The 24635-nt window shown below is 44.7% G+C and overlaps 1 protein-coding gene across 2 annotated transcripts in view; it reads right to left on the bottom strand.

The window, feature by feature from the left end:
- The window catches only part of LOC146019704 (phosphatidylserine decarboxylase proenzyme, mitochondrial-like), an 88489-nt gene that overhangs the window by 27768 nt on the left and 36086 nt on the right, over window positions 1-24635 (bottom strand). For both annotated transcript variants that reach the window (XM_083152187.1, XM_083152186.1), the window contains exon 4: window positions 21746-21878. In XM_083152187.1, coding sequence (XP_083008313.1) covers window positions 21746-21878 — 133 coding nt within the window. The remainder of the gene's footprint in view (window positions 1-21745; window positions 21879-24635) is intronic.

The following is a 24635-nucleotide window of genomic DNA, read 5'->3' on the forward strand; positions in this document are numbered from 1 at the left end:
AGTACCTGCCCAGGTATGGTCTGCGCTGGACGCCCTTGGAACTTAGGTTAGATGTATGACTTTCGCATAAATCCTAGGCCATGAGTTAGACGGTAGCTCCTGAGTGAGGGTGCGGAATCTAACTGCCCGGCGGTCTTCTCCAGGGACCCCCGCAAGGGAGTTTGGGTTTCGCTGCGTCCGAACAGCAAGTCGCGGACCCTCACCCGGAGAACTCACTGGTGACCACGAAAGATGGTCAGAAGAGGAACCGGTGGCTAGCAACAGGGAAGGAGGCAACAGGGGTTCTGGGTAGAGAAGATAAGTAGAAGGCTTGCTTGGTTTGCCAAATACTGAAGACAGAAACTGTAATGAGGATGGTTGTTTTGGCTTGGAACTTCCAAGATGGACAATAACTGTAACTGAAAGATGGCCGACTTGGCGTGGAGAGTTCGGGTAGGCAATAACTGTAACTGAAAGGGACGACGGCGTGCAGGGTTCGGGTAGGCAATAACTGTAACTGAAATGGCCGACTTGGCGTGGAGGGTTCGGGTAGGCAATAACTGTAACTGAAAGTGTCTGACTTGGCTTTTTTGGCTTGAGCAGGATGCAGGAACAGGGATGAGCCAGATAAGGAATCAGAGAAGGCTGGATCACAGAGACTGAGCTGGGACCGCAGTACCACACAGGAACACTAGAGGCTGCTGCTGAGCAGAGTTACTGGCAGCTGCACAGTTGTACCAGCACCGAGGCTCACAGCCTGCTTGAATTTATGCTCTGCACAACTAGGTCTGCCCAGCCCCATCCTGGGGAAGGAGATAAAGCACCCACTCGCCTGCGGTCATGTGACCCGGCCAAGATGGTGGCGCCCAGTACAGGAAGGGTAGTGTCTAGATCCCATGCAGTTTTGGTAATTTTCCCATAATGCCCTGGGTCCACGTATACCTGGAGGGGGAATATAAATCTGTGGCGAGCGAAGCGAGCCACCGTGCCCGAAGCGTGCGAGCGTAGCGAGCCCGCGAGGGTACAATGGTGCAAAAATAAAAATAAATAACTGACACCTACATGAATTACACATAAATTAAAAAACGTTGTGAGGGCATCTAACAACTTCCGCCCTCACTGAACGTCACATCCTGTAACCAATACTGCATGGGATCTAGTCTCTACCATACAGGAAGCCAGCGCCTGACCCGCCGCCGGACCACCTGCAAACCTGAGAGCCCCCACAGCAGCCTGCCCCCTGGACCCACACGGCCCTGCACCCCCGTGACGCAAAGACCGGAGTGCCTGGCGAGGTGAGTAGCCGCGGCCGAGTCTGGCGCAGTGGCGGGATGTGACACTCAATCACCATCATTAGTAACCGCAATCTCCGTCATCATCATCAGTAATCACATTCTCAGTCATCATCATCATCGTCAGTAATCGCAATCTCAGTCATCTCATCATCATCAGTAATCGCATTCTCAGTCATCATCATCATCATCGTCAGTAATCTCAATCTCAGTCATCATCATCGTCAGTAATCGCAATCTCAGTCATCATCGTCAGTAATTGCAATCTCAGTCATCATCATCAGTAATTGGAATCTCAGTCGTCATCATCATCATCATCGTTCATAATCACAATTTCAGTCATCATCTTCAACGTCAGTAATCACAATCTCAATCATTACCATCATCATCATCAGTAATAGCAAGCTCAGTCACCATCATCAGTAATCACAATCTCAGTCATCATCATGATCATCATCATCAGTAATCGCAATCTCAGTCATCATTCATAATCAAAAGCTCAGTCATCATCATCATCGTTCGTAATCACAAACTCAGTCATCATCATCATTCGTAATCACAAGCTCAGTCAACATGATCATCATCAGTAATCACAATTTCAGGCATCATCATCGTCAGTAATCGCAATCTCAGTCATCATCATCATCAGTAATTGCATTCTTAGTCATCATCATCATCATCATCATCATCATCCATAATTGCAATTTCAGTCATCATCGTCAGTAATCGCAATCTCAATCATCATCATCATCATCATCAGTAATCTCAGTCATCATCATCATCGTTCGTAATCACAAGCTAAGTCATCATCATCATTGTCAGTAATAGCAATCTCAATCATCATCAGTAATCTCAGTCATCATCATCATCATCATCGTTTGTAATCACAAGCTAAATCATCATCATCATCATCATCATCAGTAATTGCAATCTCAGTCATAATCATCATCTTCAGTAATCACAATCTCAGTCATCATCAGTAATCGCAATCTCAATCATCATCGTCAGTAATCGCAATCTCAGTCATCATCATCAACAGCAATCACAATCTCATTCATAATCATCATCTTAAGTAATCACAATCATTATCGTCAGTAATCGCAATCTCAGTCATCATCATCATCATCATCATAATCGTCAGTAATCGCAAGTGCTGCCCACGCAATTACACACAGGCCACTCCACAAACTAAAAGGTTTAATTTGCACCTTTATATTTGAGCTTCTCTTCTGGGGATAGTTATCTATATGGGGATAGTTATCTATATGGGGATAGTTATCTATATGGGGATAGTTATCTATATGGGGATAGTTATCTATATGGGGATAGTTATCTATATACACAAGAAAGATGCTGCTGTGCTATAATGAGCCAATGCCGGTTCTCAGAGACTGTGTCTCATCTGAAAGGAACCACTGTTATTTTGTGTTAGAGATAGTGACATCACTAGGGTGGTGTGGGAGCTGTGGGCAGCACCCGGGTGACACCCTCTGAATGGTGCCACCAAATGTTGTCTCCTCCACAGTGACTACATGTGACTCCTATCACAGGGAAGGATCCATTACTACAGACTGACTGGTCCAACCCACATTTTCTGGATAAACCACAAGGCCATGCCCATTTTGCCCGTGTGTGACTTTGTCGTGTGAACAATAACCATTGCCACAATAGGTACCACTGGTCACTGGTGCTCTCTGTATTGTATGATGGTCACTAGTGCTCTCTGTATTATATGGCGGTGACTGTGATGCTCTCTGTATTATATGGCGGTCACTGTGATGCTCTCTGTATTATATGGCGAGCACTGTGAGGCTCTCTGTATTATATGGTGTCAATGTGATGCTCTCTGTATTATATAGCATCACTGATGCTCTCTGTATTATATGGAGATCACAGACTCTCTTTGTATTATAAGGCGATCGCTGATTTTCTCTGTATTATATGGCGTCAATGATGCTCTCTGTGTTATATGGTGTCACTGATGCTCTCTGTATTATATGGTGTCAATGATGCTCTCTGTATTATATGGCATCACTGATGATCTCTGTATTATATGGCAGTCACTGGTCTGGTGCTCTCTGTATTATATGGCAGTCACTGATGCTCTCTGTATTATATGGTGTCACTGATGCTCTCTGTATTATATGGCGGTCACTGTGATGTTCTCTGTATTATATGGCAGTCACTGGTGCTCTCTGTATTATATGGCGGTCACTGATGCTCTCTGTATTATATGGCGGTCACTGGTGCTCTCTGTATTATATGGTGTCACTGATGCTCTCTGTATTATATGGCAGTCATTGGTGCCCTCTGTATTATATGGTGTCACTGTGATGTTCTCTGTATTATATGGCGGTCACTGATGCTCTCTGTATTATATGGGGGTCACTGTGATGTTCTCGGTATTATATGGTGGTCACTGGTGCTATCTGTATTATATGGTGGTCACTGATGCTCTCTGTATTATATGGTGTCACTGATGCTCTCTGTATTATATGGCAGTCACTGGTGCCCTCTGTATTATATGGCAGTCACTGATGCTCTCTGTATTATATGGTGTCTTTGATGCTCTCTGTATTATATGGCAGTCACTGGTGCCCTCTGTATTATATGGTGTCACTGTGATGTTCTCTGTATTATATGGCGGTCACTGATGCTCTCTGTATTATATGGTGTCACTGATGCTCTCTGTATTATATGGCGTCACTGATGCTCTCTGTATTATATGGTGTCACCGATGCTCTCTGTATTATATGGCGGTCACTGTGATGTTCTCTGTATTATATGGCAGTCACTGGTGCTCTCTGTATTATATGGCGTCACTGATGCTCTCTGTATTATATGGCGTCACTGATGGTCTCTGTATTATATGGCGGTCACTGATGCTCTCTGTATTATATGGCGTCACTGATGGTCTCTGTATTATATGGTGGTCACTGGTGCTCTCTGTATTATATAGCGTCACTGATGTTCTCTGTATTATATGGCGTCACTGATGCTCTGTATTATATGGTGTCACTGGTGCTCTCTGTATTATATGGCGATCACTGATGCTCTCTGTATTATATGGCGGTCACTGGTGCTCTCTCTATTATATGGCGGTCACTGGTGCTCTCTGTATTATATGGCGGTCACTGGTGCCCTCTGTATTATATGGCGGTCACTGGTGCCCTCTATATTATATGGCGGTCACTGGTGCCCTCTGTATTATATGACATCACTGATGCTCTCTGTATTATATGGCATCACTGATGCTCTCTGAATTATATGGCGTCACTGGTGCTCTCTGTATTATATGGCGGTCACTGGTGCTCTCTGTATTATATGGCGGTCACTGGTGCTCTCTGTATTATATGGCGGTCACTGATGCTCTCTGTATTATATGGCGGTCACTGGTGCTCTCTGTATGTATGGCGGTCACTGATGCTCTCTGTATTATATGGCGGTCACTGGTGCTCTCTGTATTATATGGCGGTCACTGATGCTCTCTGTATTATATGGCGGTCACTGGTTCTCTCTGTATGTATGGCGACCACTGGTGCTCTCTGTATTATATGGCGATCACTGGTGTTCTCTGTATTATATGGTGGTCACTGGTGCTCTCTGTATTATATGGCGGTCACTGATGCTCTCTGTATTATATGGCAGTTACTGATGCTCTCTGTATTATATGGCAGTCACTGTGATGTTCTCTGTATTATATGGCGGTCACTGTGATGATCTCTGTATGTATGGTGGTCACTGGTGCCCTCTGTATTATATGGTGGTCACTGGTGCCCTCTGTATTATATGGTGGTCACTGATGCTCTCTGTATTATATGGCAGTTACTGATGCTCTCTGTATTATATGGCAGTCACTGTGATGTTCTCTGTATTATATGGCGGTCACTGTGATGATCTCTGTATGTATGGTGGTCACTGGTGCCCTCTGTATTATATGGCGGTCACTGATGATCTCTGTATTATATGGCATCACTAATGCTGTATTATATGGCGGTCACTGATGCCCTCTGTATTATATGGCAGTCACTGTGATGTTCTCTGTATTATATGGCGGTCACTGTGATGATCTCTGTATCATATGGCGGTCACTGGTGCTCTCTGTATGTATGGTGGTCACTGGTGCCCTCTGTATTATATGGTGGTCACTGATGCTCTCTGTATTATATGGTGTCACTGGTGCTCTCTGTATTATATGGCAGTTACTGATGCTCTCTGTATTATATGGCGTCACTGTGATGGTCTCTGTATTATATGGCAGTTACTGATGCTCTCTGTATTATATGGTGTCACTGATGGTCTCTGTATTATATGGCATCACTGGTGCTCTCTGTATTATATGGTGTCACTGATGCTCTCTGTATTATATGGCGTCACTGGTGCTCTCTGTATTATATGGCGACACTGATACTCTCTGTATTATATGGCAGTTACTGATGCTCTCTGTATTATATGGTGGTCACTGGTGCTCTCTGTATTATATGGCGTCACTGATGCTCTCTGTATTATATGGCGGTCACTGATACTCTCAGTATTATATGGTGATCACTGGTGCTCTCTGTATTATATGGCGTCACTGATGCTCTCTGTATTATATGGCGGTCACTGATACTCTCAGTATTATATGGTGATCACTGGTGCTCTCTGTATTATATGGCGTCACTGATGCTCTCTGTATTATATGGCGGTCACTGATACTCTCAGTATTATATGGTGATCACTGATGCTCTCTGTATTATATGGCGACACTGATGCTCTCTGTATTATATGGCGGTCACTGATGCTCTCTGTATTATATGGCGGTCACTGGTGCTCTCTGTATTATATGGCAGTCACGATGCTCTCTGTATTATATGACGTCACTGATGCTCTCTGTATTATATGGCGGTCACTGATACTCTCAGTATTATATGGTGATCACTGGTGCTCTCTGTATTATATGGCGGTCACTGGTGCTCTCTGTATTATATGGCAGTCACGATGCTCTCTGTATTATATGACATCACTGATGCTCTCTGTATTATATGGCGGTCACTGATGCTCTCTGTATTATATGGCATCACTGGTGCTCTCTGTATTATATGGCGTCACTGATGATCTCTGTATTATATGGCGTCACTGGTGCTCTCTGTATTATATGGCGTCACTGATGGTCTCTGTATTATATGGCGTCACTGGTGCTCTCTGTATTGTATGGCGGTCACTGATGCTCTCTGTAATATATGGCGTCACTGATGCTCTCTGTATTATATGGCGTCACTGGTGCTCTCTGTATTATATGGCGTCACTGGTGCTCTCTGTATTATATGGCATCACTGGTGCTCTCTGTATTATATGGCGGTCACTGATGCTCTCTGTATTATATGACGTCACTGGTGCTCTCTGTATTATATGGCGGTCACTGATGCTCTCTGTATTATATGGCGTCACTGATGGTCTCTGTATTATATGGTGTCACTGATGCTCTCTGTATTGTATGGCGGTCACTGATGCTCTCTGTATTATATGGTGTCACTGATGCTCTCTGTATTATATGGTGTCACTGATGCTCTCTGTATTATATGGCATCACTGATGCTCTCTGTATTATATGGCGGTCACTGATGCTCTCTGTATTATATGGCGGTCACTGATGCTCTCTGTATTATATGGCGGTCACTGATGCTCTCTGTATTATATGGCGGTCACTGTGATGTTCTCTGTATTATATGGCATCACTGATGATCTCAGTATTATATGGCGTCACTGATGCTCTCTGTATTATATGGTGTCACTGATGATCTCTGTATTATATGGCGTCACTGGTGCTCTCTGTATTATATGGCGTCACTGATGCTCTCTGTATTATATGGCGGTCACTGATGGTCTCTGTATTATATGGCGTCACTGATGCTCTCTGTATTATATGGTGTCACTGATGATCTCTGTATTATATGGCGGTCACTGATGCTCTCTGTATTATATGGCGTCACTGATGCTCTCTGTATTATATGGCGTCACTGATGCTCTCTGTATTATATGGCGTCACTGATGATCTCTGTATTATATGGCGGTCACTGATGATCTCTGTATTATATGGCGGTCACTGATGCTCTCTGTATTATATGGTGTCACTGTGATGATCTCTGTATCATATGGCGGTCACTGGTGCTCTCTGTATCATATGGCAGTCACTGATGCTCTCTGTATTATATGGCGTCACTGATGCTCTCTGTATTATATGGCAGTCACTGATGCTCTCTGTATTATAAGGTGTCACTGATGCTCTCTGTATTATATGGCGTCACTGGTGCTCTCTGTATTATATGGCATCACTGGTGCTCTCTGTATTATATGGCGGTCACTGATGCTCTCTGTATTATATGGTGTCAATGTGATGCTCTCTGTATTATAAGGTGTCACTGATGCTCTCTGTATTATATGGCGTCACTGGTGCTCTCTGTATTATATGGCGTCACTGGTGCTCTCTGTATTATATGGCATCACTGGTGCTCTCTGTATTATATGGCGTCACTGATGCTCTCTGTATTATATGGCAGTCACTGATGGTCTCTGTATTATATGGCGTCACTGATGGTCTCTGTATTATATGGCGTCACTGATGCTCTCTGTATTATATGGCAGTCACTGATGCTCTCTGTATTATAAGGTGTCACTGATGCTCTCTGTATTGTATGGCGGTCACTGATGCTCTCTGTATTATATGGCATCACTGATGCTCTCTGTATTATATGGCGTCACTGATGCTCTCTGTATTATATGGCGGTCACTGATGCTCTGTATTATATGGCATCACTGGTGCTCTCTGTATTATATGGCGTCACTGATGGTCTCTGTATTATATGGCGTCACTGATGCTCTCTGTATTATATGGCAGTCACTGATGCTCTCTGTATTATAAGGTGTCACTGATGCTCTCTGTATTGTATGGCGGTCACTGATGCTCTCTGTATTATATGGCATCACTGATGCTCTCTGTATTATATGGCGTCACTGATGCTCTCTGTATTATATGGCGGTCACTGATGCTCTGTATTATATGGCATCACTGGTGCTCTCTGTATTATATGGCGTCACTGATGCTCTCTGTATTATATGGTGTCACTGATGCTCTCTGTATTATATGGTGTCACTGATGCTCTGTGTATTGTATGGTGTCACTGATGATCTCTGTATTATATAGCAGTCACTGATGCTCTCTGTATTATATGGCGGTCACTGTGATGTTCTCTGTATTATATGGCATCACTGATGATCTCTGTATTATATGGCGTCACTGATGCTCTCTGTATTATATGGTGTCACTGATGCTCTCTGTATTATATGGTGTCACTGATGCTCTGTGTATTGTATGGTGTCACTGATGATCTCTGTATTATATAGCAGTCACTGATGCTCTCTGTATTATATGGTGTCACTGATGCTCTGTGTATTGTATGGTGTCACTGATGGTCTCTGTATTATATGGCAGTCACTGTGATGGTCTCTGTATTATATGGCGTCACTGATGCTCTCTGTATTATATGGCGGTCACTGTGATGTTCTCTGTATTATATGGCATCACTGATGATCTCTGTATTATATGGCGTCACTGATGTTCTCTGTATTATATGGTGTCACTGATGCTCTGTGTATTGTATGGTGGCCACTGATGCTCTCTGTATTATATGGCGTCACTGGTGCTCTCTGTAATATATGGCGGTCACTGATGCTCTCTGTATTATATGGCAGTTACTGATGGTCTCTGTATTATATGGTGTCACTGATGGTCTCTGTATTATATGGTGTCACTGATGCTCTCTGTATTATATGGTGGTCACTGATGCTCTCTGTATTATATGGCATCACTGGTGCTCTCTGTATTATATGGTGTCACTGGTGCTCTCTGTATTATATGGCGGTCACTGATGCTCTCTGTATTATATGGTGTCACTGATGATCTCTGTATTATATGGCGGTCACTGATGATCTCTGTATTATATGGCGTCACTGATGCTCTCTGTATTATATGGTGTCACTGATGCTCTGTATTATATGGCGTCACTGATGCTCTCTGTATTATATGGCGTCACTGATGCTCTCTGTATTATATGGTGTCACTGATGCTCTCTGTAGTATATGGCGTCACTGATGCTCTCTGTATTATATGGTGTCACTGATGCTCTCTGTATTATATGGCGTCACTGATGGTCTCTGTGTTATATGGCGTCACTGATGCTCTCTGTATTATATGGCGTCACTGATGCTCTCTGTATTATATGGTGGTCACTGGTGCTCTCTGTATGTATGGTGGTCACTGGTGCTCTCTGTATTATATGGCGGTCACTGGTGCTCTCTGTATTATATGGTGTCACTGGGGGTCTCTGTATTATATGGCGATCACTAGTGCTCTCTGTATTATATGGCGGTCACTGGTGGTCTCTGTATTATATGGTGTCACTGATGCTCTCTGTATTATATGGCGTCACTGATGCTCTCTGTATTATATGGCGTCACTGATGGTCTCTGTATTATATGGCGTCACTGATGCTCTCTGTATTATATGGTGTCACTGATGCTCTCTGTATTATATGACGGTCACTGATGCGCCCTGTATTATATGGCGGTCACTGATGCTCTCTGTATTATATGGTTGTCACTGATGCTCTGTATTATATGGCGTCACTGATGGTCTCTGCATTATATGGCGTCACTGATGATCTCTGCATTATATGGCGTCACTGATGCTCTGTGTATTATATGGCATCACTGATGCTCTCTGTATTATATGGCGGTCACTGATGCTCTGTGTATTGTATGGCAGTCACTGATGCTCTCTGTACTATATGGCGGTCACTGATGGTCTCTGTATTATATGGCGGTCACTGTGATGTTCTCTGTATTATATGGCATCACTGATGATCTCTGTATTATATGACGGTCACTGATGTTCTCTGTATTATATGGTGTCACTGATGCTCTCTGTATTATATGGTGTCACTGATGGTCTCTGTATTATATGGTGTCACTGATGCTCTCTGTATTATATGGCGGTCACTGATGCTCTCTGTATTATATGGCGTCACTGATGCTCTCTGTAGTATATGGTGTCACTGATGCTCTCTGTATTATATGGTGTCACTGATGGTCTCTGTATTATATGGCAGTCACTGATGCTCTCTGTATTATATGGCGTCACTGATGCTCTCTGTATTATATGGCGTCACTGATGGTCTCTGTATTATATGGCGTCACTGATGCTCTCTGTAGTATATGGCGTCACTGATGCTCTCTGTATTATATGGCGTCACTGGTGCTCTCTGTATTATATGGCGTCACTGATGCTCTCTGTATTATATGGTGTCACTGATGGTCTCTGTATTATATGGTGTCACTGATGCTCTCTGTATTATATGGCGTCACTGATGCTCTCTGTATTATATGGCGTCACTGATGCTCTCTGTATTATATGGCGTCACTGATGGTCTCTGTATTATATGGTGTCACTGATGCTCTCTGTATTATATGGCGGTCACTGATGGTCTCTGTATTATATGGTGTCACTGATGTTCTCTGTATTATATGGCGTCACTGATGCGCCCTGTATTATATGGCGGTCACTGATGCTCTCTGTATTATATGGCGGTCACTGGTGGTCTCTGTATTATATGGTGTCACTGATGCTCTCTGTATTATATGGTGACACTGATGCTCTCTGTATTATATGGCGGTCACTGATGCTCTCTGTATTATATGGCGTCACTGATGCTCTCTGTTTTATATGGTGTGACTGATGCTCTCTGTATTATATGGCGGTCACTGGTCTCTGTATTATATGGCGTCACTGATGCTCTCTGTATTATATGGAGGTCACTGATGCTCTCTGTATTATATGATGTCACTGATGCTCTCTGTATTATATGGCGTCACTGATGCTCTCTGTATTATATGGCGTCACTGATGCTCTCTGTATTATATGGCATCACCGGTGCTCTCTGTATTATATGGTGTCACTGATGCTCTCTGTATTATATGGAGGTCACTGATGCTCTCTGTATTATATGATGTCACTGATGCACTCTGTATTATATGGCGTCACTGATGCTCTCTGTATTATATGATGTCACTGGTGCTCTCTGTATTATATGGCGTCACTGATGCTCTCTGTATTATATGGCGTCACTGATGCTCTCTGTATTATATGGTGTCACTGATGCTCTCTGTATTATATGGCAGTCACTGATGCTCTCTGTATTATATGGCAGTCACTGGTGCCCTCTGTATTATATGGCGTCACTGATGCTCTCTGTATTATATGGCAGTCACTGATGCTCTCTGTATTATATGGCGTCACTGATGCTCTCTGTATTATATGGCGTCACTGATGCTCTCTGTATTATATGGCGTCACTGATGATCTCAGTATTATATGGCGTCACTGATGATCTCTGTATTATATGGCGTCACTGATGCTCTCTGTATTGTATGACGTCACTGATGCTCTCTGTATTATATGGTGGTCACTGATGATCTCAGTATTATATGGCGTCACTGATGCTCTCTGTATTATATGGCGTCACTGATGCTCTCTGTATTATATGGCGTCACTGATGGTCTCTGTATTATATGGTGTCACTGATGATCTCTGTATTATATGGCGTCACTGATGCTCTCTGTATTATATGGCGTCACTGATGCTCTCTGTATTATATGGCGTCACTGTTGCTCTCTGTATTGTATGGCGGTCACTGATGCTCTCTGTATTATATGGCGGTCACTGATGCTCTCTGTATTATATGGCGTCACTGATGCTCTCTGTATTATATGGAGTCACTGATGCTCTCTGTATTATATGGCAGTCACTGATGCTCTCTGTATTATATGGCGTCACTGATGCTCTCTGTATTATATGGCAGTCACTGATGCTCTCTGTATTATATGGCGTCACTGATGCTCTCTGTATTATATGGCGTCACTGATGATCTCAGTATTATATGGCGTCACTGATGCTCTCTGTATTATATGGTGGTCACTGATGATCTCAGTATTATATGGCGTCACTGATGCTCTCTGTATTATATGGCGTCACTGATGGTCTCTGTATTATATGGTGTCACTGATGATCTCTGTATTATATGGTGTCACTGATGCTCTCTGTATTGTATGGTGTCACTGATGATCTCTGTATTATATGGCGTCACTGATGGTCTCTGTATTATATGGCGTCACTGATGCTCTCTGTATTATATGGTGTCACTGATGATCTCTGTATTATATGGCGGTCACTGGTGCTCTCTGTATTATATGGCGTCACTGATGCTCTCTGTATTATATGGCGTCACTGATGCTCTCTGTATTATATGGCGTCACTGATGCTCTCTGTATTATATGGCGATCACTGATGCTCTCTGTATTATATGGCGTCACTGATGCTCTCTGTATTATATGGTGATCACTGATGCTCTCTGTATTATATGGCGGTCACTGATGATCTCTGTATTATATGGCGTCACTGATGCTCTCTGTATTATATTGCGGTCACTGATGCTCTCTGTATTATATGGCGTCACTGATGCTCTCTGTATTATATGATGTCACTGATGCTCTCTGTATTATATGGTGTCACTGATGCTCTCTGTATTATATGGTGTCACTGATGCTCTCTGTATTATATGGAGGTCACTGATGCTCTCTGTATTATATGGCGTCACTGATGCTCTCTGTATTATATGGCGTCACTGATGCTCTCTGTATTATATGGCGTCACTGATGCTCTCTGTATTATATGGCGTCACTGATGCTCTCTGTATTATATGGCGTCACTGATGCTCTCTGTATTATATGGCATCACTGATGCTCTCTGTATTATATGGCGTCACTGATGCTCTCTGTATTATATGGCATCACTGGTGCTCTCTGTATTATATGGTGTCACTGATGCTCTCTGTATTATATGGAGGTCACTGATGCTCTCTGTATTATATGATGTCACTGATGCTCTCTGTATTATATGGCGTCACTGATGCTCTCTGTATTATATGACGTCACTGGTGCTCTCTGTATTATATGGCGTCACTGATGCTCTCTGTATTATATGGCGTCACTGATGCTCTCTGTATTATATGGTGTCACTGATGCTCTCTGTATTATATGGCAGTCACTGGTGCCCTCTGTATTATATGGCGTCACTGATGCTCTCTGTATTATATGGCGTCACTGATGCTCTCTGTATTATATGGCAGTCACTGATGCTCTCTGTATTATATGGTGGTCACTGATGCTCTCTGTATTATGTGGTGGTCACTGATGGTCTCTGTATTATATGGCGTCACTGGTGCTCTCTGTATTATATGGCGGTCACTGATGGTCTCTGTATTATATGGCGTCACTGATGCTCTCTGTGTTATATGGTGTCACTGATGATCTCTGTATTATATGGCAGTCACTGATGCTCTCTGTATTATATGGCGTCACTGATGCTCTCTGTATTATATGGCATCACTGATGCTCTCTGTATTATATGGCGTCACTGATGCTCTCTGTATTATATGGCGTCACTGTGATGCTCTCTGTATTATATGGTGTCACTGATGCTCTCTGTATTATATGGCGTCACTGGTGCTCTCTGTATTATATGGCGTCACTGATGCTCTCTGTATTATATGGTGGTCACTGATGCTCTCTGTATTATGTGGTGGTCACTGATGGTCTCTGTATTATATGGCGTCACTGGTGCTCTCTGTATTATATGGCGGTCACTGATGTTCTCTGTATTATATGGCGTCACTGATGCTCTCTGTGTTATATGGTGTCACTGATGATCTCTGTATTATATGGCAGTCACTGATGCTCTCTGTATTATATGGCGTCACTGATGCTCTCTGTATTATATGGCGGTCACTGATGCTCTCTGTATTATATGGCGGTCACTGATGCTCTCTGTATTGTATGGCGTCACTGATGCTCTCTGTATTATATGGCGGTCACTGATGCTCTCTGTATTATATGGCAGTCACTGGTGCCCTCTGTATTATATGGCGTCACTGATGCTCTCTGTATTATATGGCAGTCACTGATGCTCTCTGTATTATATGGCGTCACTGATGCTCTCTGTATTATATGGCGTCACTGATGCTCTCTGTATTATATGGCGTCACTGATGCTCTCTGTATTATATGGTGTCACTGATGGTCTCTGTGTTATATGGCGTCACTGATGCTCTCTGTATTATATGGCGTCACTGATGCTCTCTGTATTATATGGCGTCACTGATGCTCTCTGTATTATATGGCGTCACTGATGCTCTCTGTATTATATGGCGTCACTGATGCTCTCTGTATTATATGGCGTCACTGATGCTCTCTGTATTATATGGCGTCACTGTTGCTCTCTGTATTGTATGGCGGTCACTGATGCTCTCTGTATTATATGGCGGTCACTGATGCTCTCTGTATTATATGGCGTCACTGATGCTCTCTGTATTATATGGTGTCACTGATGCTCTCTGTATTATATGGCAGTCACTGATGCTCTCTGTATTATATGGCGTCACTGATGCTCTCTGTATTATATGGTGTCACTGATGATCTCAGTATTATATGGCGTCACTGATGCTCTCTATTATATGGTGGTCACTGATGATCTCAGTATTATATGGCGTCACTGATGCTCTCTGTATTATATGGCGGTCACTGATGCTCTCTGTATTATATGGTGTCACTGGTGCTCTCTGTATTATATGGCGTCACTGATGCTCTCTGTATTATATGGTGGTCACTGATGATCTCAGTATTATATGGCGTCACTGATGCTCTCTGTATTATATGGCGGTCACTGGTGCTCTCTGTATTATATGGTGTCACTGATGCTCTCTGTATTATATGGCGGTCACTGATGCTCTCTGTATTATATGGTGGTCACTGATGCTCTCTGTATTATATGGCGTCACTGATGATCTCTGTATTATATGGCGTCACTGATGCTCTCTGTATTATATGGCGTCACTGATGATCTCAGTATTATATGGCGTCACTGATGCTCTCTGTATTATATGGCGGTCACTGATGCTCTCTGTATTATATGGTGTCACTGGTGCTCTCTGTATTATATGGCGTCACTGATGCTCTCTGTATTATATGGTGGTCACTGATGATCTCAGTATTATATGGCGTCACTGATGCTCTCTGTATTATATGGCGGTCACTGGTGCTCTCTGTATTATATGGTGTCACTGATGCTCTCTGTATTATATGGCGGTCACTGATGCTCTCTGTATTATATGGTGGTCACTGATGCTCTCTGTATTATATGGCGTCACTGATGCTCTCTGTATTATATGGCGTCACTGATGCTCTCTGTATTATATGGTGGTCACTGATGATCTCAGTATTATATGGCGTCACTGATGCTCTCTGTATTATATGGCGGTCACTGATGCTCTCTGTATTATATGGTGTCACTGGTGCTCTCTGTATTATATGGCGTCACTGATGCTCTCTGTATTATATGGTGGTCACTGATGATCTCAGTATTATATGGCGTCACTGATGCTCTCTGTATTATATGGCGGTCACTGGTGCTCTCTGTATTATATGGTGTCACTGATGCTCTCTGTATTATATGGCGGTCACTGATGCTCTCTGTATTATATGGCGTCACTGATGATCTCTGTATTATATGGCGTCACTGATGATCTCTGTATTATATGGTGTCACTGATGATCTCTGTATTATATGGCCAGCACTGATACTCTCTGTATTATATGACATCACTGATGCTTTCTGTATTATATGGCGGTCACTGATGCTCTCTGTATTATATGGTGTCACTGATGCTCTCTGTATTATATGGCGTCACTGATGCTCTCTGTATTATATGGTGTCACTGATGCTCTCTGTATTATATGGTGTCACTGATGCTCTCTGTATTATATGGCGGTCACTGATGCTCTCTGTATTATATGGCATCACTGGTGCTCTCTGTATTATATGGCGTCACTGATGATCTCTGTATTATATGACGTCACTGGTGCTCTCTGTATTATATGGCATCACTGGTGCTCTCTGTATTATATGGCGTCACTGATGGTCTCTGTATTATATGGCGTCACTGATGCTCTCTGTGTTATATGGTGTCACTGATGCTCTCTGTACTATATGGCAGTTACTGATGCTCTCTGTATTATATGGCGGTCACTGGTGCTCTCTGTATTATATGGTGTCACTGAAGTTCTCTGTACTATATGGCGTCACTGATGCTCTCTGTATTATATGGCGTCACTGATGCTCTCTGTATTATATGGTGTCACTGATGCTCTCTGTATTATATGGTGTCACTGATGCTCTCTGTATTATATGGTGTCACTGATGCTCTCTGTATTATATGGCGGTCACTGATGCTCTCTGTATTATATGGCAGTCACTGATGCTCTCTGTATTATATGGCGTCACTGATGCTCTCTGTATTATATGGCGTCACTGATGCTCTCTGTATTATATGGTGTCACTGATGCTCTCTGTATTATATGGTGTCACTGATGCTCTCTGTATTATATGGCGGTCACTGATGGTCTCTGTATTATATGGCGTCACTGATGCTCTCTGTATTATATGGCGTCACTGGTGCTCTCTGTATTATATGGCGGTCACTGGTGCTCTCTGTATTATATGGCGTCACTGATGCTCTCTGTATTATATGGCAGTCACTGGTGCCCTCTGTATTATATGGCGTCACTGATGCTCTCTGTGTTATATGGTGTCACTGATGCTCTCTGTATTATATGGCAGTTACTGATGCTCTCTGTATTATATGGTGTCACTGATGCTCTCTGTATTATATGGCGTCACTGATGCTCTCTGTACTATATGGTGTCACTGATGCTCTCTGTATTATATGGTGGTCACTGATGCTCTCTGTATTATATGGTGTCACTGATGCTCTCTGTATTATATGGCGTCACTGATGCTCTCTGTATTATATGGCGTCACTGATGCTCTCTGTATTATATGGCGGTCACTGGTTCTCTCTGTATGTATGGCGGTCACTGGTCTCTGTATTATATGGCGGTCACTGTTGCTCTCTGTATTATATGGCGGTCACTGATGCTCTCTGTATTATATGGCAGTCACTGATGCTCTCTGTATTATATGGCGTCACTGATGCTCTCTGTATTATATGGCGTCACTGATGCTCTCTGTATTATATGGTGGTCACTGATGATCTCAGTATTATATGGCGTCACTGATGCTCTCTGTATTATATGGCGTCACTGATGCTCTCTGTATTATATGGCGTCACTGATGGTCTCTGTATTATATGGCAGTCACTGATGCTCTCTGTATTATATGGCATCACTGATGGTCTCTGTATTATATGGCGTCACTGATGGTCTCTGTATTATATGGCGGTCACTGATGCTCTCTGTATTATATGGCGTCACTGATGCTCTCTGTAGTATATGGCGTCACTGATGCTCTCTGTAGTATATGGCGTCACTGATGGTCTCTGTATTATATGGCGTCACTGATGCTCTCTGTATTATATGGTGTCACTGATGATCTCTGTATTATATGGTGTCACTGATGCTCTCTGTATTGTATGGTGTCACTGATGATCTCTGTATTATATGGCGTCACTGATGGTCTCTGTATTATATGGCGTCACTGATGCTCTCTGTATTATATGGCGTCACTGATGCTCTCTGTATTATATGGCGTCACTGATGATCTCTGTATTATATGGTGTCACTGGTGCTCTCTGTATTATATGGCGGTCACTGATGCTCTCTGTATTATATGGCGTCACTGATGCTCTCTGTATTATATGGTGTCACTGATGCTCTCTGTATTATATGGCGTCACTGATGCTCTCTGTATTATATGGCGTCACTGATGCTCTCTGTAGTATATGGCGTCACTGATGCTCTCTGTAGTATATGGCGTCACTGATGCTCTCTGTGTTATATGGCGTCTCTGATGCTCTCTGTATTATATGGCGTCACTGATGTTCTCTGTATTATATGGTGTCACTGATGCTCTCTGTATTATATGGTGTCACTGATGCTCTCTGTATTATATGGCGGTCACTGATGGTCTCTGTATTATATGGCGTCACTGATGCTCTCTGTATTATATGGTGTCACTGATGCTCTCTGTATTATATGGCGGTCACTGATGCTCTCTGTATTATATGGCGTCACTGATGCTCTCCATGGCCCTTATTCTGGTTGGTGCGGTCGAGCCGCATATGCGGCTCCGACCGCACCAGACGTATCCCCGCCCACACTACGGATCGCCACGGCCGTCCGTACACGGACGGCTGGCGATCCGCACGAAAATGGTGGAGGCGTACGCCTCCACCATGGTGGGAGCTGCCCCCTGCATTCGATGGTCGAGGACCATCGAAGGCAGGGCCGCACGCCGCGGCAGCTCCCGCAAGCTGAGACCACACGGACAATCGTCCGTGTGGTAGCTTGTATGGGGGCTGAAAGCTGACATCCGCCGACGTCAGCTTTCCGCCCCCATGAGTGGCGTCATGCCCTCATTACCATGCGTACGCCCCGCGTTTGCATGGGAACGCCCATGAAACGCGGGGCGTACACATAGGGAAATGAGGGGATGAAGCCCCTCACGCCCCTATACGCCCCCTTTGCGGCGGACGAAATCCGTCTGCGGCGAAGGGGGCTGCACATGCGCAGATTGACCTCTGCGCATGTGCAGAAGAAAAACATCGGCGGTACGGCCGCACGCGGGCCGTACCGCACGAATCAAAATAAGGGCCTGTATTATATGGCGGTCACTGATGCTCTCTGTATTATATGGCGTCACTGATGCTCTCTGTAGTATATGGCGTCACTGATGCTCTCTGTAGTATATGGCGTCACTGATGCTCTCTGTGTTATATGGCGTCTCTGATGCTCTCTGTATTATATGGCGTCACTGGTGCTCTCTGTATTATATGGCGGTCACTGATGCTCTCTGTATTATATGGGGTCACTGATGGTCTCTGTATTATATGGCGTCACTGATGCTCTCTGTATTATATGGCGGTCACTGGTGCTCTCTGTATTATATGGTGTCACTGGTGCTCTCTGTATTATATGGCGTCACTGATGATCTCTGTATTATATGGCGATCACTGGTGCTCTCTGTATTATATGGCGATCACTGGTGCTATCTGTATTATATGGCGATCACTGATGCTCTCTGTATTATATGGTGTCACTGGTGCCCTCTGTATTATATGGCGGTCACTGATGCTCTCTGTATTATATGGTGTCACTGATGCTCTCTGTATTATATGGAGGTCACTGATGTTCTCTGTATTATATGGTGTCACTGGTGCTCTCTGTATTATATGGTGTCACTGATGCTCTCTGTATTATATGGCGTCACTGATGGTCTCTGTATTATATGGCGTCACTGATGCTCTCTGTATTATATGACGTCACTGGTGCTCTCTGTATTATATGACATCACTGATGCTCTCTGTGTTATATGGTGTCACTGATGCTCTCTGTATTATATGGAGTCACTGATGCCCTCTGTATTATATGGCGTCACTGATGCTCTCTGTATTATATGGCGTCACTGATGGTCTCTGTATTATATGGCAGTCACTGATGCTCTCTGTATTATATGGCGTCACTGATGCTCTCTGTATTATATGGTGTCACTGATGCTCTCTGTATTATATGGTGTCACTGTGATGATCTCTGTATTATATGGTGATCACTGGTGCTCTCTGTATTATATGGTGTCACTGATGCTCTCTGTATTATATGGTGTCACTGATGCTCTCTGTATTATATGGCAGTCACTGATGCTCTCTGTATTATATGGCGTCACTGATGCTCTCTGTATTATATGGTGTCACTGATGATCTCAGTATTATATGGCGTCACTGATGCTCTCTATTATATGGTGGTCACTGATGATCTCAGTATTATATGGCGTCACTGATGCTCTCTGTATTATATGGCGTCACTGATGATCTCTGTATTATATGGCGTCACTGATGATCTCTGTATTATATGGTGTCACTGATGCTCTCTGTATTATATGGTGTCACTGATGCTCTCTGTATTATATGGCGTCACTGATGCTCTCTGTATTATATGGCGTCACTGATGCTCTCTGTATTATATGGCGTCACTGATGCTCTCTGTATTATATGGTGTCACTGGTGCTCTCTGTATTATATGGCAGTCAGTTATGCTCTCTGTATTATATGGCGGTCACTGGTGCTCTCTGTATTATATGGTGTCACTGGTGCTCTCTGTATTATATGGCGTCACTGATGCTCTCTGTATTATATGGCGGTCACTGATACTCTCAGTATTATATGGTGATCACTGGTGCTCTCTGTATTATATGGCGTCACTGATGCTCTCTGTATTATATGGCGTCACTGATGGTCTCTGTGTTATATGGCGTCACTGATGCTCTCTGTATTATATGGCGTCACTGATGCTCTCTGTATTATATGGCGTCACTGATGGTCTCTGTATTATATGGCGTCACTGATGATCTCTGTATTATATGGCATCACTGATGCTCTCTGTATTATATGGCGTCACTGGTGCTCTCTGTATTATATGGTGTCACTGATGCTCTCTGTATTATATGGCGATCACTGGTGCTCTCTGTATTATATGGCGGTCACTGATGCTCTCTGTATTATATGGTGTCACTGATGCTCTCTGTATTGTATGGCGGTCACTGATGCTCTCTGTATTATATGGCGGTCACTGATGCTCTCTGTATTATATGGCGATCACTGGTGCTCTCTGTATTATATGGCGATCACTGATGCTCTCTGTATTGTATGGCGGTCAGTGATGCTCTCTGTATTATATAGCGGTCACTGATGCTCTCTGTATTATATGGCGGTCACTGGTGGTCTCTGTATTATATGGCGGTCTCTGGTGGTCTCTGTATTATATGGCGGTCACTGATGCTCTCTGTATTATAAGGTGTCACTGATGCTCTCTGTATTGTATGGCGGTCAGTGATGCTCTCTGTATTATATGGCGATCACTGGTGCTCTCTGTATTATATGGCGATCACTGGTGCTCTCTGTATTATATGGCGATCACTGGTGCTCTCTGTATTGTATGGCGGTCACTGATGCTCTCTGTATTAAATGGCTACACATTTTTTAATACAATTATTTTGTGTACATTGTGACAGACCCCAAGCGCTATCAGCATTTTCTGGACATCTAATTAATAAGGCTTTGTGGTCCTGCATCACGTGTGAATGAGGTGACAGGCTTGCGGTACAGTATCCCCAATGGTCTAGCAGATAAGCCCACATTGTATGCACAGCGCCTGGGGTACGGATCCCACTCAGCAACAACTCATAGTTTTCCTAATTTCACAGTTTTTGTGTTTTATATTTGTACATTAAGTTGTGTCAATACTGTCGTGAGACACATACACAGGACTGATGTATCTCCCACACAAGTCTCAGCTGGAACAGAGGACCATAGCACTCACCTTGCTGACTCCGGTAGTTGGGCGGAATCCAGCTTTTGACAAGGGTTTGAGAAGCTGCCATGAGCGGAATCGTAGAAATGGTTGTGGTAAGCGGCCAAACTGCCGTCGGATAGAGAATCGAGGTACAGATAACCTGAGAGAAGGGTAGGGTATATATATATATATATATATGTTGTGACAAGGAATCACATACACTGGGTAAGATGTAGTCTAGGCCTTTATTATGTAGCAGGCAAACAGCAGACCAGGTGCACATCATAAGCAGAAATGGTTACAGCATAGCACAAACTCCTCAGTATGTTCCAGTGGTCCCAGCCTATCACCTGGGCAGCTAGTACACATCAGGAGCTAGGACTCTCTGCCCTGGAAACACTTATATCAGGTGCTGCCAATCATCACAACCCTGATCACATGTGTTCCCCTGCTGCTGCAGCTGCTGCTCTAAAGCCTGGCCCAGGTCCTCCACATTATCTTCATGTGGATTTACGCTGTCCCTGCCACACTATATATAGGGGAAATTTACTAAGATGTGTATTCTACTTCACATGTGATGTTGCTATGGGCAACCAATCAGAGCCTGTCTACTATCTTCTATAGGGTGCTAAATAAATAAGAAGTAGCTTCCGAATGGTTGCCCATAGCAACATCACATGTGAAGTAGAATACACATCTTAGTAAATTTCCCCCATAGTGTGGCAGGGACTGTATAGTTCCACGTGAGGTTAATCCGTTAGTGTTTGGCCTTGCAGCCAAGTTTGAGGTGCGACGGGGAAACAGCACCTCAATGTAAATGCCCATCCATGGAGGTTTGTAGGTCCCAAACCTTCAAGCAACCCTATGGTGAAGCTAGGGGAAGAGGAAGCGGGCGAGGTTAGTGACCTCTGGAAAGTAGTAGAGGGCTGTGTACCTGGCCAGATGACACAATTAGAGGAGCGCTAGGTGGAGAACTCATCTGAAAAATTGTTAGCTTCACCATGGTGGTTGAAACTAAGGGGTGGAGTGTGACAAGGATAGCATTCCTCCACATTACAGTTGGAACAGCAGGATCTCAGGATTTAGAGCTGCAGCAGCATGACTGATTAGATTCCTAATATCTGATATAAATCATTTTAGAGCTAATTAACAACACCTGTGGTTTGCTCTTAATATCTGTACACCAGGGGGAGGTCAGAGGGCCGGATGATATGGAGGAGCTACATAATACACTGGGGGTGGGGGGGGTTAGAGGGCCGGATGATACGGAGGAGCTACGTACACCAGGGGGAGGTCAGAGGGCCGGATGATACGGAGGAGCTACGTACACCAGGGGGAGGTCAGAGTGCCGGATGATATGGAGGAGCTACGTACACTGGGGGAGGATGATACGGAGGAGTGCCGGATGATACGGAGGAGCTACATCATTCACCAGAAGGAGGTCAGAGGGAGGATGATACGGAGGAGTGCCGGATGATACGGAGGAGCTACATCATTCACCAGAAGGAGGTCAGAGGGAGGATGATACGGAGGAGTGCCGGATGATACGCAGGAGCTACATCATTCACCAGAAGGAGGTCAGAGGGCCGGATGATACGGAGGAGCTACGTACACCAGGGGGAGGTCAGAGTGCCGGTTGATACGGAGGAGCTAGGTACACCAGGGGGAGGTCAGAGGGCCGGATGATATGGAGGAGCTACGTACACCAGGGGGCAGTCAGAGAGCCGGATGATACGGAGGAGCTAGGTACACCAGGGGTAGGTCAGAGGGTCAGATGATACGGAGGAGCTACGTACACCAGGGGGGGGCAGTCAGAGGGCCGGATGATAAGGAGGAGCTACATACACCAGGGGGCAGTCAGAGAGCCGGATGATATGGAGGAGCTACGTACACCAGGGGGCAGTCAAAGGGCCGGATGATACGGAGGAGCTACGTACACCACGGTGCAGTCAGAGGGCCGGATGATACGGAGGAGCTACATACACCAGGGGAAGGTCAGAGGGATGGATGATACTGAGGAGCTACATAATACACCGGGGGGGGGTTAGAGGGCCGGATGATACAGAGGAGCTACGTACACCAGGGGGCAGTCAGAGGGCCGGATGATACGAAGGAGCTACGTACACCAGGGGGAGGTCAGAGGGCCGGATGATACGGAGGAGCTACGTACACCAGGGGGTGGTCAGAGTGCCGGATGATACGGAGGAGCTAGGTACACCATGGGGAGGTCAGAGGGCCGGATGATATGGAGGAGCTACATCATTCACCAGAAGGAGGTCAGAGGGAGGATGATACGGAGGAGTGCCGGATGATACGCAGGAGCTACATCATTCACCAGAAGGAGGTCAGAGGGCCGGATGATACGGAGGAGCTACGTACACCAGGGGGAGGTCAGAGTGCCGGTTGATACGGAGGAGCTAGGTACACCAGGGGGAGGTCAGAGGGCCGGATGATATGGAGGAGCTACGTACACCAGGGGGGGCAGTCAGAGGGCCGGATGATAAGGAGGAGCTACATACACCAGGGGGCAGTCAGAGAGCCGGATGATATGGAGGAGCTACGTACACCAGGGGGCAGTCAAAGGGCCGGATGATACGGAGGAGCTACGTACACCACGGTGCAGTCAGAGGGCCGGATGATACGGAGGAGCTACATACACCAGGGGAAGGTCAGAGGGCCGGATGATACTGAGGAGCTACATAATACACCGGGGGGGGGGGGGTTAGAGGGCCGGATGATACAGAGGAGCTACGTACACCAGGGGGCAGTCAGAGGGCCGGATGATACGAAGGAGCTACGTACACCAGGGGGAGGTCAGAGGGCCGGATGATACGGAGGAGCTACGTACACCAGGGGGTGGTCAGAGTGCCGGATGATACGGAGGAGCTAGGTACACCATGGGGAGGTCAGAGGGCCG

This window comes from Crinia signifera, chromosome 7 (genome assembly GCF_055691185.1).
Source record: "Crinia signifera chromosome 7, ASM5569118v1, whole genome shotgun sequence".
Lineage (NCBI taxonomy): Eukaryota > Metazoa > Chordata > Amphibia > Anura > Myobatrachidae > Crinia > Crinia signifera.